Source organism: Accipiter gentilis, chromosome 19 (genome assembly GCF_929443795.1).
Source record: "Accipiter gentilis chromosome 19, bAccGen1.1, whole genome shotgun sequence".
Taxonomy (NCBI): Eukaryota; Metazoa; Chordata; class Aves; order Accipitriformes; family Accipitridae; genus Astur; species Astur gentilis.
Genome location: NC_064898.1, coordinates 7143178 through 7163460, shown reverse-complemented (window position 1 = coordinate 7163460; position 20283 = coordinate 7143178). Strand labels below are relative to the sequence as shown.

At 40.0% G+C, this 20283-nt stretch overlaps 1 protein-coding gene across 2 annotated transcripts in view; it reads right to left on the bottom strand.

Moving 5' to 3' along the window:
• The window catches only part of SACS (sacsin molecular chaperone), a 61329-nt gene that overhangs the window by 24396 nt on the left and 16650 nt on the right, over nucleotides 1-20283 (bottom strand). The window contains exons 2-6 of one of the 2 annotated variants that reach the window (XM_049823002.1): nucleotides 19359-19695; nucleotides 19140-19186; nucleotides 9047-9197; nucleotides 6663-6750; nucleotides 3473-3558 (exon numbers count right to left, since the gene is read on the bottom strand). In XM_049823002.1, coding sequence (XP_049678959.1) covers nucleotides 3473-3558; nucleotides 6663-6750; nucleotides 9047-9197; nucleotides 19140-19186; nucleotides 19359-19361 — 375 coding nt within the window. In that variant the 5' untranslated portion in view covers nucleotides 19362-19695. Of the gene's footprint in view, nucleotides 1-3472; nucleotides 3559-6662; nucleotides 6751-9046; nucleotides 9198-9416; nucleotides 19696-20283 lie in introns of both variants that reach the window. The other variant, XM_049823003.1, reaches the window with a different exon arrangement.

The window sequence follows — 20283 nt, the reverse complement described above, 5'->3', positions numbered from 1 at the left end:
GCTCAAATACCACACACAAGCATTTATAAAGTTGAGAAATAAGCTACTAAACTGTTACTACTATATTTATATTATCCCAAAACAGAGTTGTACAGGTCTCAGAACAATGCAAGATTGTAGAAGAAAAAAAACAAAGAAAAAAAAAACACCACAAAGTTTATCATTAAGCCCACACAACAGCTGTAAGATAACCAAGGCATCAAGTCATAAAAGGGCAATACACACCACTCTCCTTTACATCAACTGAATTCCAATTAAGTTAACATTTCACAGTATGAACCAACTGTTCAAGAGCCATGGTGCTCACTTCTAACACCCCTTCAGCAAAGGGCTGCATAACAGTTCTGACCAGTAACTCTGTAAATCATGAACAAACAGAGCTCAACTGTTGAATGAAGCCCATCGACTAGGAAGAGGCTTGTGTTAAGACTGAGTGTTTGTTAAGTATTATTAGTAGTGGCGAGAGCTATGGAAAACTCTATTAATTAAAACGTCAATAAATTAGTTCTGTAAACACTACCATTAATAAAATATGCCTATCCAGTCCCTTTTACATCAACAGCATTATAGATTGCAGACATGTAAGCATGATTATAAATACCTACAGGATTAGAGCTTCACACAATGCTCTATTTACACTGAATCATCAACGCATATCAGGGCTCCAAGGATACACACTCATAAATACATACATATACACACAGTAAGTTTGGCATAAGGAAGTATCTCAAGCTGAATTGAAAAGCTATGTAGGTACATCACATCACATCCGATGTATTCATACAACAAATTTCATTCAGTTATGCATAAAAATAAAAGACTTGCTAGCAAGTTAAATCTTTACTTTAAAAATGCATCAACTAGCAGCAGATATTTCAGATTAGGTTGCATTCTAATATACTGTTGACAGTAAATTAAGCTCATTGTTATCTAATATCTGGTTTCAAAATTATAACCCCTCGATTTTTTACTTTGTGACAGTATGTTCAGTCTATAAGGCATATCACACAAGTAACCAAAATACATTGTTTATATTGTCACTTCCATGTAATTTTGAAGCACTATGAGATAGAAAGAAATATACCCACAGTTCAGCATAAATAATAAGTTTTTAAAGAATCTCCACGAGGTATTTAATTACAAAAACCATGCAATTTTTCTCCTAAAAGAATAATCATGGCAATCATTCAAAAAGATACAAAAAGATAGTCAAAGCCTCTAGAAATATTAAATAATAAGTATGGAAACCACCATGTAGTCAGAGACTTGTATTCATGCTGTGGCACACAGAGCATCTGCTACATTCAGCTGTTAACAGCATTGTATTTGAAGAATCCAAACAGTGAAATCAATTTTAACAGATCAGCAAAATTCCTGGTAGTAATCCCTCCCTAACAGTCTGTTAACTCTAAATTGTAAGCCAGGAAAAGAGGAACATTTCTACTTTTAGATTTACCCATCTGATTGCCAAGAACATTACCTTATTTCTTCATGCTGGAATGAATTTGAGTTTAAATTGTTAAGGTGGTCTAAACCCTTCATGATTCAAATGCATCTTACAGATTCAACTAGTACTGGGAAACAGTAAAAATGTAAGCACCCACCCTATGAACAGACACTGCTCAGAACATATCCAAGATGCAGTTTGCCAAAACAATTGAAGATATGCTTATCTTAAGCATTCACACTAAAAACAGCCACATTCTCATTCCACAGTTGCAAAGAAAAGCTTCCAAGAGACAGCAAGACTGTCATCATCTGTCACCATTTGTATTTGTGTGGTTTATATATCTGGATGGATATATACATGTATCTCTACCAAATGCCATTAGTTAGAACCAAGTATTCCCATACAATAAGGAAATTAATCTCCTAATGTCCATGTGATGAAGCATTCTGGATGAGAAGTTTAACATCCAACCAACCATGAACTAATCACCCCAGATGCTATTTAAAGAAATACCACCTGGCACTTCCAGACATTAGCATAGGAAGCTACAGTAAATCAGACAAACCATCTTCTTCTACAGGCACCTGTCAACCTCCCTGCAGGACTTCATGAATTTAGAATGATCTGTATTTTTTTAGATCATAGAATCATAGAATGCTTTGGGTTGGAAGGGACCTCTAAAGATCATCTAGATCAACCCCGCCCCCATAGGCAGGGATATCTTTCCCTAGATCAGCTCTCTCTAAGCTCCATCCAACCTCACTCTGAACATTTCCAATGATGGGGCATCCACAACTTCTCTAGGCAACCCATCCCAGTGTCTCACCACCCCCATCCTAAAAAATTTCTTCGTTATGTCCAATCTAAATCCACCCTCTTTCAGTTTAAAACCAGTGTCCTGTCACTATAGACCTTGGTATTAAAGTCCCTCTCCATCTTTCTTATAAGCCCCCTTCGTATGTTGAAATGCCACAATAAGGTCTCCCCAGCGCCTTCTCTTCTCCAGGCTGAACAACCCCAACTCTCTCAGCCCTTCTTCACAGGAGAGGTGTTCCAGCCACGTCTAAAGTAAGGTGAGGTAAACTCCACTCTACCAGTTCACCATCCTATTTACTGAAAAAATTTTTAGTGCTTAAATCAATGTTGTCATTTCCGCTGTTAGGCTTGTACACATAACATTCAACATTCAAATGTGGAGCACCACAACATAACATCCCCTACTGTTGCATACTTTGAAGGCTCCTGGACTAATGATAAAACACCATGAAGAACACTAACTTCAGTTCAGAAAATCCTGTGACATTCTTTTATTGTGAGAACTAATGTCTAGACTAAAAATTATTTTCAGCCCATACAAAACTCATATGGGTTCATTATTCTTACCAATCTAGAGCAAGTCTCCCAAAAGCCACTCATAGATTCCCATCTTGAAAGCATTCTTAATCTAATGATGAAACTTTGTGATACTGTCATATTTCACTGAGAAAAATACATTTAGCTACCAAGAAATTCCACAGCAAAATCTTGCATTAAAGTCTCCAGCTTATCCCAATCTTATACTAAGATAATTTCTTCCAAAAATTTCATATACTATTATGTGGTTTTACCATAACCATAGCAGAGGTGAACAATGAAGAAATAAGCAAAATAAGCATTTTAGATGGCTTACTCACATAAAGTACACCATGAAGTCTCTGATTTAATTATAACATCTGCATTTTATCTCTATTTTTATTATAAATTACAATAGCATCTGTGACAAGCAAACTTAGAGACATTAAACACACAAAAAAAACCAAAACAAAATCAAAACCAACCAACCAACCAACCACCACAAAAAAAACCATACCACACAAACACATAACTCACTTTGTCTTGTCCACAGAAATGGAAAACACATATCTCCTGTACTAGGATGAATATCTAATGAGGTACAACTGCAAGGTTTGCTGGAAAGTGTCAAACTAATGGTATTATGTCATGCATACTAAATGACTGCTAAAAATACCATTTGTTGTATACCTTAAGAATCTGTCCTCCTTCTGGGTACCTTCTTAAAATATCCTTAAGAAAATCAACAAGTGGTGGAGTTGTTTGTCCAAAACGACCTAAAAACAAAGAAAAAATAATCTGTGTATTATGCTACTAGGCACTTAATTTCAGATTTTAAAAAAAAATACTCACTAAACAATTAATGGGAATTTAGAAAATGTTTTTAAATTAACTCAAGGCCTGATGCTGTAAAATCTTGTATTTCCAAAACCAACTGTAAAAATGCTACATTATAAATCTTTTTTATTAAAAAAATTAAAATAGCAGGAAATAAATTTGGGGGCTAAGTCTTTGCATCAGTTATACCCCAGCTCCAACTACCAGATGTTCAAATGTAGCAACTTCTGAAGGACTACTACATTTTAAGTAGCAGCACATAATTCTAGGGCAGCAGGTGTTCTAACTTTTTTATAGCCAGTGATGATCCCTACTGACAGCTACGCACAGGCACAGTACGCTTTGGCTGTAGCGTACACCTCTCTTCTCGCATATCATGTGCTGGGCCTGGTGCTAGCTTTGGTGTTACCTGGGCTTAGCACTGGAAGGAAGAGAGTCTCAGAAAAGTACTACCAAGCATTATGAACTTTGGCTCTAAGAGAAAGAGTCTATCACAAAATGAAAGGTTCAGTACCCTTCAATTCAAACTTCAGTCTGAGACTAAAGAGCAGCTCCCTAAATCCAAACCTCTAAAACATGTGCTTTGAACAAATATTAATGATGTAAACCCCACAAGAAAAAACACACTCCAGACTCTACTGATGCCCCATCCATCAATTCCTTTTAAAGTTATTAATGAAGTAATTATATTCTCTCTCTCCCCTTCTTCTGCATATATGTGTGTTTATGAAGTACACAGATTCAAAACACACACACATTATATATATTACGGAATAAAACATTATACACGCAAAAAAAAAAAAAAACACAGAATCCTCAGCAGTGTGGAAAAAAGGGCATAGATAAGAGAGATCCATTTGCTGAGAAAACATCCAAGTAAAAACATCAAACATCTTGTTGCTTTTATGAAACTTTCGTATTGCTCTTTATTTAAGGTAACTTGATAACATCAGTGGAAAAAAAAAAAAAAAAAAGAAACAGCAACTCACAGCTGAAAGTGTGGAAAGTATTTTATAACTTTTGTTATTATTTTTACAGTAGACAGAAGTATATGAAAGTCAAGATGCAATATGCAAACTTCAAAATTCAGGTGAACTGATCAATAGTAGGAAAGTTCGGGCGTTTCTTTTCTTAAGAGAAATTATCTAAAAATCAATAAACCGACGTTCTCTAACTTGGGCAGGCAGGCTGAAGTGTTTAAACAACATATTTCACTATGGGAACCACAAAAACAGACAAGTAACTTTTAAGCGATAGGAATGAAGATAAACATTATTCTAACTCTTTACATGCAAGAGCAGAGCTGCTCTGGGTACGTCAAAAAATTACTCTGCCTAGAGACCATGACTTACTGCATCCTATCAAAGGTTGAACTGATTTTTCTTGAGTATTAGAGCTGGTCATATTTAACACAAAACTGGTTCCACAAATGTGAAGGAGAAACTTTTTCCACAATAAGGGCAGTCAAGCATTGGAACAGGAGTCCAGAGAGCCTGTGCAGTCACCATCCTTGGAGGCTTTCCAAACTCGACCAGATCAACCCTTGAGCAACCTGGTCTGACCTCAGAGGTCACTGCTTTGAGGAGAAGTTTGGAGTAGAGACCTCCTGATGTCCCTTCCAGCATGAATTCTGTGATCGTATGAAAAGATTATGCATTATTTGACAGACACCACTAATGAATGAACACAAAGGTGACATAGGTGATCAGAGTACTTCAGCAAGCATTGTGCTTGGCCCTACTGACCATGCACCTCCTGAAGTTAGAAATTCAGGGCCTTCCTTGATTCATCTGCTGTAAGGAAAAATTTCAGAACTGAAAGATGCCAGAATGAACACAAAAGGCTGATACTAAAGCCTTCAGATCTTTTAGATTGACTTACATCAGAGTTGTGGGACAGAAAAAAAAAGTTAAATGCTCTATCTAGACATGGACTGCTTAGAGTGATATCTCTAAGAAAACCTCACAGCCAAATATTCCATTCCTAGGCACAAAAAACAGCAACAGTTTTTCTTTCCCATGCAAGATTTTTTAGGGCTACTACACTATTTCTCCATACACTTCCATGGCAAAAAAACAGCTCAGAGAAGGAAAAAAACCTCTTTTTATTTAGTCTATCACAGTATACATACAGCAAAAAATTGACAGAGCAAACAGTCCAAGAATGAGAGAAAGAAAAACATTTGATGCCATAGAACCACAGGGTCCATTTTCATAGGGGTTTTCTAACCATTGCAGGTTCTAGAGAATGTGAACATGAACTTCTAGCTAATATACAAACACTTCACTTCCCTCTGTGTCTAGAAAACCATAATCCAGTATACTCATGGCTTACATAGGCTATGAAATACAACGTTTTGTGACACCACATAAAATATCCGCATGAAGAGTTTCCTTCTTCATCCTACCACCCCATCAGCATTTACTTCATTCCCTTACAATAGTTATTTTTAAAAGAACATTAACGCTAACAACCAAATAACATAATCATCACAGATTTTAATTAGAGCATTTCTGAAGATATTCGGATATCGTAATCTAATTCAAGATACCATACAAACAGATATGCCTGCAATTTTTGTAACAAAAATGTAACTAAACATAATTAAAATAAAAACAAACAAATTAAAAAATCAGAAGAAATCAAAAGCTTTTTACCAGTGTTAAAGTTTTCTACACAGTTGTTACTGAAAAGATACCCTTTCAGTGTCTGAATTGCTTACAAGTATTCAGCTTATTTTATATGAGACAAGGCAGCTATTAACGCTACTGCAAGGCAAGTTTTATTGATTCCAAAGGACAGCAATATTCTAATTTCTACACATGAAATTAGAAAGTAACAATTAAACACTACAGAACTTACAGAGAGAAGTTTAACTTTCCAGGAGCAGAATGAAAAGAACAAGTGAAGGGATACCTAGGACTTAAAAGAATAAATAATTGCTTCCCATTTAAAGAAGAGAATTATTTCAGTTAACTCCAGATTGCATTAGAAAATGCTTTGACCTTCCAGTTTATAAACAGAGACAAGTATTTTTTCATACCTCCTCCTTTCAACCCTTTTGACTGGAGCTTCAGAAAAACCTGATTTTGAGACTTCTGAAGATCCACAATCTTGGTACCATCAGATAACTGAAACAAAAATTAAGATAGAGCTTGATCAGAACATTCTGCAGCATAAATAATTTACTGTAGCTTCATTTCCTACGTATTAATTCTATGAAGTCTGGTTTTATCTAAAAGTATGCAAATACTCTGAAACATCCAGTATTCAGTTTGAGCAGCACTTTCAGTTCCCGAGGTCTAGGACGGTCTCCTTTGCCTAATGATACTCCTCTGATGAAGTACCAGTTTGTTAGTAACAGGACCAAAAAAATGGCCACAAACAAATCAGTTGGAAAAAAATGCCTTAATACTAAGAGCAAGCCATGGCCTCCCGTTTTTACATTTGAAAATTTCCATGTTCTGGGAACTTCTGGAAGCACACAACTAAAGCAGTTACTGTTCTAAGGTGCATGCCTGTAAAGAAAATAAACATATACGGAAAGTACATATGAAGTTTTAAACTAAGCAGTATCAGCTCAAACCAGCTAGTAACACAGAATGTTTAGAAACAAAAGTGTGTCACAGAAGAATCTGACAGCTTTATCTCCCCATTACCTCTACATACAGACCTATGGACTTGCTGGGAACATCACAGAGAAACTGGGACAAACTAAGCAACAAATTCCTTAGCAGCCATTGGGAAAACTGCTAAGTAACCATAGCACATAATGGTTTTGTTGCAATTCTAGTTTTATATTATGTGTGTCCTAGTCATATACAATGCGATGCTAAAATAGTCATATATGACATGATGTCATCCTGTGTATCACAGTAACAAATGTAGAATTAGAAGTTGTGCTGTGCTAATTAGAATCTTAGCCAATTAAAAAAAAAAAATACTGATGAATATTCTAGTACCTCAGTAAATTAAAAACTAATTTGATCCCAATAAACAGGAGTTCAAAAGTTTATAAAGGATTTTCAAAATCGCTACAGTACAGAATAAATATTCCCATATGTATTCTAGTTTAATATTTAAAAAAAAAAAAAAAAAAAAAAAACAGAATAGCTATTACAGTCACTGACTGTTCCCTGCCAAGAGATAGTTTTCTGTGCCAGACAGAGTGAGGCTTGGATCTTCACTTCCAGATGAATTTTAGAAAGTGATATACAGATCTCCCTCCTCCCAAAACAGGAAGGCCTGGAGAGAACAAAATCAAGGACACACAAAACCAGGCAAGAAAATAAAAGATAAAACTACAGTGGTAGTTTGTTTCAAACCTGAGCCCTCAAAGGCTACTTCTGTCCCCCATGTACGTTCTTAAAAGCTTCTTGAGCAATACAACTACTAACATCTAGTTCATTCTCAGCATTGTAAAACAGTTTGGGTTGGAAGGGACCTTTAAAGATCATCTAGTCCTACATCCCCCCCCTGCCATGGGCAGGGATATCTTTCACCAGATCAGCTTGCTCTAAGCTCCATCAAACCTGACTTAGAACACTTCCAATGATGGGGCATCCACAACTTCTCTAGGCAACCTCTTCCAAAGTCTTACCACCCTCACCATAAAAAAAAAGAAAATCCTTCTTTACGTCCAATCTAAATCTACCCTCTCTCAGTTTAAAACCGTTGCCCCCTGTCCTGTATAAAGACTCCCTCCATTTTTCTTATAAGCCCCCTTTATACATTGAAAGGCCACAATCAGGTCTCGCTGGAGCCTTCTCTTCACCCTTGTGCATCTGCAAGTCCCCTTGCCCTGTTTCATCCCAACGTCCGACCTCCTCTCTCTCCCCTTCTTGCCGCTACTCCTGCATCCCACCCATATCTCCAGGTTCCCGTTTGCAAAAGCGTGGCTAGCAGCATGCCACGCGGTACTGAAACGGTGACCCCGGGCTGATGCCTTCAACAGGACAAGGTCATTCATTCGTTCGACTCTCTCTCCTGTACCCAGACCTCACTTTTTAACTTCTAAGAGCTTCCTGTCAGGGTGATGCCAGCTCTGCCGTTGAAGCTGGCCAGCCGGTAGAAAATCAATTAAAGATGGAAAGGAAGCCAGAACAAGCACGTCGGCAATCTCAGGTCAATCTTCTGCCTTCCCCCCCCCCCCCCCCCCCCCAAAGAAATAAAGATAAAGCACGTGGCTTACACCAGAAAAGGACACAAAACCTCGAACGGTAACAGCCGGCACCATCAGGAGGGCGAGCTGCCTGCCCAAGCGACCTCCTCGCTTCCCACGGGAGCCCCACACCGAAGGGCCGCCGCCCACGCAGCAGAAGACCGTGCCAAGGCGCAAATCGCGGCCGGGTGGGGACGGCCATCACTACAGCGGTGCGAGAGCCCACCGGAGAAGCGGAGCCGCCCCCCCCGCCGCGCCCCCCTCACCTCTCTGCCGCCGTGCCACAGCCGCTGCTCGGCGGCGGGGAAGCCGGCTTCCGCCTCGATCCGCGCCTTCACGTCCCCCACAGCCGCGGAAGGCGGCAGCTCGAAGGTCCTGCAGCCCAGGCAGTCATGGAGGACGCTCACCCGGGCCAGCCTGCGACGACACAACAGACACCAGCTGAGAGACAGACACGCAACCGCCCTCCCCCTCAGGCACCCCGCAGGCCTGAGGCGGGCGCCGGAGACCCGCTCGGCGACGGGCGGGCGGGCTCTCCGCGGAGGCGGGAAGCAGCCGCCGGGCCTGTCAGCGGAGCCGCTCCCGCAGCGCCGCTTCCCTTCCCTTGCCTTGCCCTCCCGCCCCGCCGCCACTCACATGCCCGCCGCGGCACACAAAGGACCGTTAGCCGCCGCCGCGGCTCCCCACACGGGGAAGGGGTGGGGCTGCCCACGGCGGCGAAAAGGAGGAGCCCGCCCTGAGGAAGAGGGAGGAGGGAGGGAGGGTGTGGAGAAGCCGCCCTAAAAGCTGCAGCGGCGGCTGTGAGGTGGGCCCGGCCTGGCCTCCGCGCAGGGAGGGCCCGCAGGCAGGGGGTTTCGCGGCTCCGCGGAGCTGAGGGAGGCTGCCCGCGGCCCTGTGGGCCGGTTCGCGGGGGCTCGTCGTTGCCGCTGCCTGCCGGGGGCCCTCGGGTGAGCGAGCCCGGTCGCTTTGGGGCGGAGGGGGTAGGATGCCGCTTGGCTCGTCTGGCCTGAGGCTGCCGGAGCCGTGACTAACGCCGAGATGCGGACATGTTGCAAATTACTCCTTCGGCAGGGAAGCACACGCTAGTCCTGCAATTCCCAGCATTCAGGCACCACCGTATGGAGCACGCAGAGGTACAGCGGACAAACCTCGTGTGTCTCAAGGGTGCAGAAGGAAACACCGCTTCTCTTCTGTCAGTCACTTGATTGATCATGAATATCTATGGATGTTCATCTTCTACTTTATCTAATAGGGTGTATGGTAAGTCCTGACGCCATTCAAGGCTTACGGAAAGCACGCTCTCACCTGAAAACAGAGCTTTCATCTGTCTGCGATCCCAGTGAGCTAAGGGGACCTTGAGAAACTTGTGGAGGGGGCCAACAGAAACCTCCGAGGTTCATTGCCTGCAAAGTTCTTGCACCTGGGACGGTGGGCTGTCCATCAGTGATGGGCTGAACAGCAGCCCTGCTTCAGAGGAGCTGGGGGAGACCAGGCTGAACAGGAGGCAACAGCCTGCTCTATCTAGAGGGAGGTTGGCCAGCAGATAAAGGGAAGCGAGTCTCTGCTCAGTGCCGATGAGGCTGGATCTAGTACATTGTGACCAGAATGGGATGTTCTGGGCTTCCTCAGTTCCAGATCCCAGCAGAGGACTGCTGACATGGTCAGGGGCCCAAAGCACGTGACGTGCAAGGAGAAGATGGGGGAGTTGGGCTTGTTTAGTTTGGTGAAGGGGTGACTAAGATGCAATATAGTAGCATCCTGCGACTACCTGAAGGGCAGTTAGAAAGGTGATGGAACTGAACTCTTCTTAGTAGTGGAAGACTAACAAGGAGCAATGGCAACAAACTGCAGCTTGGGAGGTTCATACTGAGCGGTAGGAAAAAACCTGTCACTGGGAGACTAGCGCAGTACTGGCATGGGTTGTCTAGAGGCACGCTTCATACTGCGGTATTTTCAAGGCTTAGCCATGACTGACCTGATCCAGTATTGGTGATCCTCCTGCTTTGAGCAGGAAGATGCACTACAGACCTCCAGCCAACAATTCTATTTCATTCCAGCAGGTCTTCAATTCCAGCCCCTGACTAAACTGAAACATCTATGACTTCACTTAGTGACAGGGAGTTAAAACTGCCACTTGGCAGCAACAGATAGCAATAGAGTTTCTGTGGAAGGGGGAAAAGACACAATGAACCTGTCTGCAGAAGGCGTATCAAGCTAAGAAAAGACGAGCCCACTTAAAATGGAAGGAAGCTTAAGAACCGCAGAGGTCAGGTGGATCAAGATCCAACACATTATCTAGGTAGACAAGAGTTTTGCCATTGCTGCAACATGTTATTTCATTTATTGGCAATATTTGTGTATTGAATACAGGATTACAGGATTAGGAGAAAATGTTAGAAATTTTGTGGGTCTGATCCTGCTTTCACCAGAAATAATAAAAAAGACTATTTTAACTTAAACAAGATGGATCTCTTTGCTTTAGTTTAGGACTTTGTTTTTCTATCGTTCAGTCTTTCTAACTTGTTGTTTTGTTACATCCCCTTCAGAGTTTGTCATCACAGAATTATTCATACTCTGTCCAAAGGAATGAGAAGGCTGCCTTCCAATCTCTTACGTTTATCTTTTTATGTCTTGATACCAAGGGAATATACTACCTGCAGAAGGGTGTGGCATGAGGGGCACAAATGTGGATGACTGGGCAAGATGAAAGGAGTTGAAACCTCATGCAGTCCCATCCATACCAGCTACTAAAATAGTCTCCAGACCAGTTGAACCACCAAACCACACTGGCAGAATCTAATTCTTCTGCTCCAGCTGGGATCACAGGAGTGTGATTTAGCATTTTACAAAGCATGCACAATTGTTTGAATGGGACCCTGGAGAGAACAAGAACTATTTATCTCAGCTAACAGCCACCTCTCTATGCCAAACACCTCAAATGGTGGGACACGTTCAGGGGCATGGACCATCCTGCTGTCAGTGATTGGCTGAAATTCCCCAAACCATGTCACATCACATGACAAGACAATACTCCCAAATTCTGTCCTGTGATGATTTAACATTAATATTGGAGGAAAAAACCTCTGTGTACCACAGATTCTGTCTAGTATGCGACCTCCATAGTAGAGGTTGAGGAGTTGGGAAGAAGCAGGAATACAGAACTGGAACCGTGCAAGGTTCTGGATAAAGGAGTTGGACTCCTTAGCTCCTGGAAATTAGCCATACCTGTTCCCCTCATAAACCTGATCCTCTTGTCACAAGGGAGACTGTTTTTTCTTACTGGCAGGAATGCATGTCCCATTTGTATTTGCTATGGAACACCTTTCATTTGATTCTCCTTTATCATGTGTTTTCTGCTCTGTTTTCCTCTTTTATAATTTCTGCCTTTGGATTGTTTTTTTTCTGTCCAGATAGAAGCAAGGTGTTCATCCTCTTAGTATCTCTGTATTAAAAGAGTAAGCGTGACTGGGGCATATGTTCCAATGCAGCCCTTTGATCAGCCGCACTGTTTAATTGTTGTCATGCTTCTTGGCACAGTTTTGACCCGTAACCACCATCAGTCTTCACGACAATGATTAGGCATGGTTCATAAACCAGGGACAACTCTCCACAGGCAGAATGGACAAGGACATTTTTGTTGAGGGCCAAAGACTGTTAAGTTTTTTAGATATGAGCTGTGTTATGCCACTTCTGGACCGAAGGGAAGAATGGAAGCCTGGGGCCCCATCCCATTTTATTTATTGGCTATATGTTGCTATTGATGATAATAAGTAAGACTTCCACTCATTTCAGTGATGCCAAAATTTCAAATTACCAGTTTCATGGCATAGCCTCCTAACAGGAGAAGGCACTGATTTCAGTAACAAAGATAAGGAAAATGAACACGGATACTGTTGTCAGATCCAAAGAATGGGTAAAAACAAGCTCTTCTCAAACTCTACAAAAAAAGGAAAAGGGTAGAAGTATTCCAAGTGCAGTTTCAGTAGAAACGTATTTGCAGAAAATTAACTGGAATTTAAAGCCACTCCTACAGCGTTAATTGCAGTGCTGATTTCTATCAGCAACATCCGGGCCATTCATCTGGCAAGGAATGTAGAATATAAATCTCCTTTTTATTACAAAGTGATTTATACATATCCTGTTATCCCTTATTAAACTCTGTCTTTTTTACAGCTTATGACATTGATCTTTGTAAACCTTTTTTTTTTTTTTTGTGCTATCTAAATAAAAATATCCTAGACAAGTAACTATATAGAAATTACACTGTCTGACTGCAAAGGAGTTTGCAGATTTTCGCAACAAAAAAAAACCAACCTTTTTTTATTTTTAATCTTGCTTATCCCTTTGGAAAACAGAGCTATGGAAGCTATGTAGTCCTAGTGAAGTTGAAGATATCACATATGTATTTGTTATGCAGAACTACTATTAATGATTGTACGTGGCAATGTAAAAAAAAAAAAAAATTGACCTGACCAGGTGGGAATTTTGTAGCCATGGCAGTTAGTCTTTTAAATCTAAAATGATTGGGAAATTCCTATGATAACATTTTTATAACCACTTTTCGAAGCAGAACAGCATTTAGATTTAAAAATATATATGGAAAATTCTCCTGTGGCTATAAACAAGAGTTCTGTTTGGTTCAGAATGATGTCATGTAACCCTTACAAGAAGGGACATGCAACACAAAAAATAGAAACAGTCTCTGGAACATTGAAGTATATTTATAAAATGAAATGAAAACCATTTTCATAGTGACATTTCCTTGAAAAGAGAAAGTTCTGTGTTGCGGAATTACCTCATATTTCCAATAACTTAAAATAATTGTGCAGTAGCAGAAAGAGATGGATGCAAGTCCCTTCCTTCCTTATCAGTGTGCTTAGAAAGGTGGAATAGAGCCTGCAAAAGGAGTGCGTGGCGTGATAAGAAACAAACATGATTAGGTCACTAATGCAAGAGGAAACCCGCTGCAATACAATAGCTTCCAGTGCAGCAAATAACATTCTGCAGTGCTGGCAGGCAAGTAGCAGTGACTCAACAGCTACATCTAGGTTTGAGACAGTGCACGCCAAACATAAAATCAAAACTTTCTATGACACAGTGAGCACTTACCTTCATTCTTAAATCAATCCCTTAGGTGTTTCTAACAAATGTTTTAAACATTACATTGTATATATTTCACATTAGCCGGAGATTACAGATTTCATTGGTCTCTAGTCACTGCCAGGAGCTTGCTTTATCCTTGCTTACTAATGCCTTTTCAAGAAGTTTGAGAATACCATTTGCTGATGACACATGTGCTAGTCATTAGAAAGCCACCCCTTACTGGAAATTTTGTATTTTATTTGAATAGCTCCATTAACAGAAAACAAGTAAATTTTTTTTTCTTAAAAAAAAAAAAAAAAAAAAAATAAAAATCACTGAAATGGTTATAGTCCTATCTAGCACAAATGACAAAAAAAACCCTCTGTCCTGTATCTAGTTTTGCCCTAAAATCCCTTACACAATTTAAGTAATTTGCTGAAACTATTTTATTATAGATTGGTGCAGTAAGTTTAAATCAATACTTCTACTCTGCATTCCACCTGTGAAACCACTATAGGCAGCTTCTAAGCAAAGTATCTGTATGATCATGGCTTAGTCAAATATTAAAGAACAGGAGGAAAGTATTATCTTATTCCTTTTGCATGCTGATGTGGTTTTAAATGTCAATATCAAAAGAACAGGATACTTCTGAAATACTACTAAAAAACAAACAAAAGATTTAAGGGCACAGAGGCCAGGAACAGCCATTTATTTCCATCTAATGATTTTGATCTTGCAGTTATTTGCTTTAATGTTCAAGCCAGTTCCTTGATGGCACTCAGCAAATGCTAATGGAAAGTACTTAAAAGACCTATAAAACTTGTTTCAGTTTGTTCTTTGCAAATAAAGAGCAGAGCAAGATGGCACAAATAAATGATAAAATTTCAAAATCTTCTCAAATGCCAAAGTAAAATGTCCTGTTAGATCTACCTCTAGGAAAAGACCATTTTAAATTAAGTCCCTGAAGAGAGGACCTAAACTTACGCTTAACTATAGTACAGTAACCATTACTCCACAAATATAAATTGCTAAGAATCACAGGGTTTTCTATTCCAGATGGTACAAATAACAAAATACCAGTACAAAATGCTTGGCATTTCAAATTATGCAAAAGATTAAACCAAAATAGTGACAAAAATAAACTCAATTGCTCTTTAGAGAATTGCATTAGGAAGGAGTACAGTGTTGCAAGAACTGCTGTCAGCATACATTTTTTAATAAGCAATATGTTAAATTACTGGTGTTTTTTTCTTACAGCCTTTAGTGCCAATAAAGAGGCCAGATTTAGAACACCCACTTTAACCTTCAAAGATCAAAAAAGCAGAGCCTAAATTTGCAAATTGATTTCAGTGCCTAATGTAGGTTCCTCAACACCATAATGAATCCAGGCCTAGGTTTTTTGCCTCCATTTAGGACATGCAGTAATCAGCTTATCAAAGGTATTTTTTTTCATACTACCTTAAGACATTTTTCTTATTTTTGTTCCAGAGTATTTAATGTAGCTATTATCTTTCTACGTAAGTGAGGAAAATCTACTCAATAACTAAAATGAGATCAGTGGCCCAAGATTACACATGCGTTAAACATTTTAAGAAGTATTTCTCCTTCCCTATTGCTTCTGAATACTGCATCTAATCATGCTGCAAAGTTTCATAATATTTTCTAGGCATCAGTGAACAGAGCCCTATGTATATGGAGGAAATTAGGATATCAAACAGAAGGAAATACAAGACGTAATTTTCTTAAATTATGAAAAGCCACAACTTCCAGCACCTCTGCAACTATCTGTACATCAGATAGGTGATGATACCCAGTAATACCCTTTCAGATAATGCTAGCTCTTTACCAGCACTGTATCAGTTCTGTCTCCTTCATAACAGGGCTTCATACAGAAATACAAGCAACAATTTATCCTTCAGACAACCGAAGGATGGGTGGCACAGAGGAAGAAACATGAGCCATATGTAAGGCCTACTGAGAGGAAGGGACAAAAAGGGGAAGAAATGACACGGGGCATCCATCCTCTTCTGGGAAAACACAGAGAAGAAGTGAAAGGGATTCCTGGGTTCCGTGACAAGTCCAGTCACACAACTGTAATAGCTGCAAGTAGGTGCTGCTCCAAACACTAGCTCAAACGCAAGAGTTGCAGAATTGTTCACTGGGAATCGGAGGCTGTGTTTCTATGTCCTATCCTACATAAAGTAGCGTGGGGTAAGACATCAAGTACTTCCAGCCTCCTACACCCACGGTGCCTTTCACTCTTCTTTCCAATTTACTGGTGGAACTTCTCACATAATTGCCCCTTAGCCTGGTTCAGATGGTATTACCCCGTTTAACAAATTCTTACTGTTTGAATTGTTTGAGCTCATTGGGCTCATTTTGATGGAGCTGAGACACCAAGCGCAAGGCAGCTGTGGTATCTTCAGCATGGAGGGTGTGCTAGCCTCTAGCCTCAGCAAGGATGAGACAAAGACATCCTAACTGCTTCCAGTGAAGTGGGTGGTAAAACTTTCTCTAGTTGCGGGCAGGGTGCTTTTGAAAATGCCATCATTGTTGTTTACATCTCTGCCAGTGTGACAGAACAGATACGGTATGCCCCTTGGCGTACCTCTGTATATTTGGACACAAGAAAAGCAGGAAATGTAGAATTCAAGGGAGTTTTCTACAAAAGTTAAGGAAAGGGAGATGGGGAACAGGGCACCTGTAGAGGCTCCAGAGCAGATTTTTAAATGTACAACAGACTGTATACTTATTTATTATGCATATGTATTCATATTTACATATACTTACGGAAAGAGTTGATTAGATACAATGTCAGTTATTATAATCTATGTAAAATCTCTATTGAAATATGGGTATGACTTAAGTGCAAAGTTAACTAAGCCTGTGTTAACTGCTCTTCAATTAGCCTGCTTGTGCCCATCTTGAACAGAAGTAGCCACACTGAAGAAAAAAAAAAAATGCAGTAGTAAAGGGTTTCACAGCCAGTGAAGGCTGGATTAGCAGCTGATGGGTTGTGGTAACTAAAGCTGTAGTGTGACTGTATCCCATCTGAGCATCAGCGTTGCAAAAGCTGCAGTGCACTCACTCCTTTCCTCTGGTCATGGACCAGTTTAGAGCACTTCAGTACCCAAAGATTTTTGTGGATGCATAGCAACCAGATTAATGGCAGCATGTGCTTGACGCAAAGTAGCATTGCAGCAAAACCCATCTACAGCATAATCTATGAAGCCTTTCTGGAAAAGAAGTTATTTTTAATTAGCTAGAAAAGCTTTTTTTTTTAAAATATTTGTATTGCATCTGTGTGTTGATAGAGGAATTAAGATGGGAAGTTAAGGGAATTGCACCCCTATTATCATTAATTAACACACTAGTAGCAAATATATATAATGAAAAGTTATAAAACTTCAAAGTCAAAACCTGGACTGGAAGTCTGTGCTCTAGCTACTGTCTTTATATATATTGCACAAACTCCATGAAACTCCAGCTGGGACCACAGTCTTGTTATTATAGACACTGTACAAAAAAATAAAAAGCATAAAAGCTTGGCTCTGCCCCAAAAAGCATCTATTTGCAGTGAACTAAAGACATGCCGGAGGAAGCCAACTAATTTGGTGCGACATCACAAGGGCACAACGGTCTGCTAAAGCTAAGCTTCAAGTTAGGCATCTAAAGCCATAATTTTGCACTTGACTACCATTAAAAATAGCTAGGTACGATATCAATATTAAAGTTGAAGCTCAGGTAAAATACTGTACCAAAATCATGAGTTCTATAATTTTTTTAAAAATTGACTGATACTGAAATAAAAAAAAATTCCAATGGGGATTCAGAAATATCACTACATAGTCTAATGGAAAGCAAATTTAACTGAGACTTGCATAAAAAACATAAACTGCATGGAACCAAATGAGCAAAAATCACTACATAACTGACATGACAGGATATTTGTCATTTATGATCTTTGTGGAACCAAGCCCATCATTTAATAGTATCCAGGATTGTCAATACTGAAATATAGAACTTTAAATTGTTGGCAGCATGAGTAACACTCACTGCAAGAAATCTGCTTTTAGCAGAACAGATTGAGTCATTCACATGTAAAACTCAAGTATGTGTCAAGTCAAGTCTGCTTGCCTCTCCCTGGCTACAACTTTGAAGCCTGACTTATTCAGTCCCACCTCTGTCCGATGCACAGTCTCCAGCTTGGACATTGGCCCTGCAGCTCAACCTAGGACAATCCATACTGTCCAGCTCTTGTCCCTGGCAGTTCTGTAGTTTCAGCTCTGGTCCCATTTCAGTCCTTGGTGGCAACCAAGTTGACCATCAGACTAGGTCTTTACAGGAGACCTTCATGTCTTTTACTGTGTTATAGAAGAGCTAGCTGCATGGATCTTTTGTGCAATGTCTAAACCTCAGAGATTTCCAGATGTACAAAATTTGCATTAGAAGGGCCTACTTAACTAATCTAGAAGAAAAAGAGAGAGATTCAAACCCCCAAGTTTTCTATCCCAGTCACCTTGCAATAGAAATACGTAACTTTCCTGAATTTTCACAAAATTACCCAGGAAGCCAGTGGAACAAACCCTGAAACAACAGTCAGCTGTTGCTAACAACGACTTTCTAACGCAATGCAAAGCCCACCTTCTTAACACACAGGGAAAAGCAGAAGCTGTACATTATAGAGTTGCACATCAGTGGGGATTCTGCAGATGGCAAGGCTGAGGGTGGAGGCTGTCATCTTCCTGCAGGCCCATTGACAGCAAATAAGAACACTTCTAATTACAACTTAACATCTAAAAAAGCATTAATCTCATAAGATTTGTTTAGACATTTCACCCAAGGAACTTGCTTTGCTTTTTAGCTGTTAGTGAGATTATACACTCTTCCCAGTAAAACAGTATGTTGGATTCAAAGTTGGGCAAGTGCAGGAAGAAAACTTTCTCTTTCACTTTTTTTCAGAAAATGCTATAGTGAATGTAGACTGTACGTGTAAATTGAAAGTTAGACTATGAATCCATTACTCACAGGAGTGATTAATTTTTTCAAGCAGTTCTTCTTAATTTCATAGAGAATACACATAAGTAAATGCAGCAGAACGTGGCACCTGTGTATGTTTTTGTAACTTAAGAAATTATTTTCACCTTTAAAAGTGGCAATTCTATACAAACACCAGGCAAGTTTCAGACTCGGTCTTTAACTTACTGACCATGAGGGTTTGAGCAAGAACATGTCAGCCTAACAGAAAGTTCTTTCAGGAGTTAATTTTTTTTTTACCTGTTCTTATCCTCGATCTCCATTGTCTCTTTTTCTTTGATATCTTCCTGATAGGAACATGAAGCAGATATTGGATTTATAAATCAGCAAATTTTTTTTTATTCTTGTTTGCTTGGTGGCTTATCATCTCTTCAGCGGACACTAGAAAGCCCAAGCACGTGAAACTCAACTTAGTGTTCACTCCATCCCTGAACTACCAAAGATGTCTGTGTGTCTCACCATCTGCTACTTCTCCAGTTTTCTTTTAAAGCCACTTGCTTAATTGTTCACAAAAGTTCATTCTCTCGTAATCAGGAACAGACTTAACAGGATAGGTCTCAGAAAGCAAGGAGGTCTTGTTTAGTTTCTTTAACTGAATTCAGGCTATGATCTTGTCCAATTTATTTATATTTAACTTCTGGAGATGGAGTAGAATTCTGGAAGCTGCTGTTTCTGCTTTGTCTTCCTTTTTTCTGGAAGCAGGCACTCTTGGAAGAGTACTTGTGAGGGCCAAAGTCTGACTTGTCTTCTCCCTCACACCTGCTAGAAGACACTTCTTAATATCAGCTCAGTAGTTCTGGAAGAAGAGACACAAGACAAAAGGGGCGGGCCGTTAATACAAAACAGAATTGGACTGAAGGGTATGGAAAAGTCATTTCCCCTGAGGGCATAGTTGCAGTGACTAGTATTAAGTGAGTCATGATACTAATTATAAACTGCCTTGTGCATTACAGTACTTGTAAACCCATGGAGAACTGAAAAAGAGCAGTGAGGTTTCCTGCTTCTCCTCCAGTACGATATCATACAGTCAGTACAATAACACATGTAGCTGTAAGTATGCTCAATAAATGGGCAGGTTTTCCATTTCTTCCTTTGCATCAGTATCTGCTTAAAAAAAAAAAAAAAGGTTCTAGGATATATATTTCAGCCTTGATTTAAAATTATGCCATCAGAGAAAACAACAGTCTGGGCAGAACGTTTATGGAGAAGCATTTTACCCTTCTGTTCAAATGGTTTGCAGCTTGGGAAAGAGATTAACTAGCTTGCAATGACTTTCCACAGGGAGGATTCAAAGTCTTCTCAACTAATCCCCACTCCCAGCTATATAGGTCAAAATCTACCCTATGCTGCACATACCTTCAGGAGCTATTTCCTTCAAGCTGAC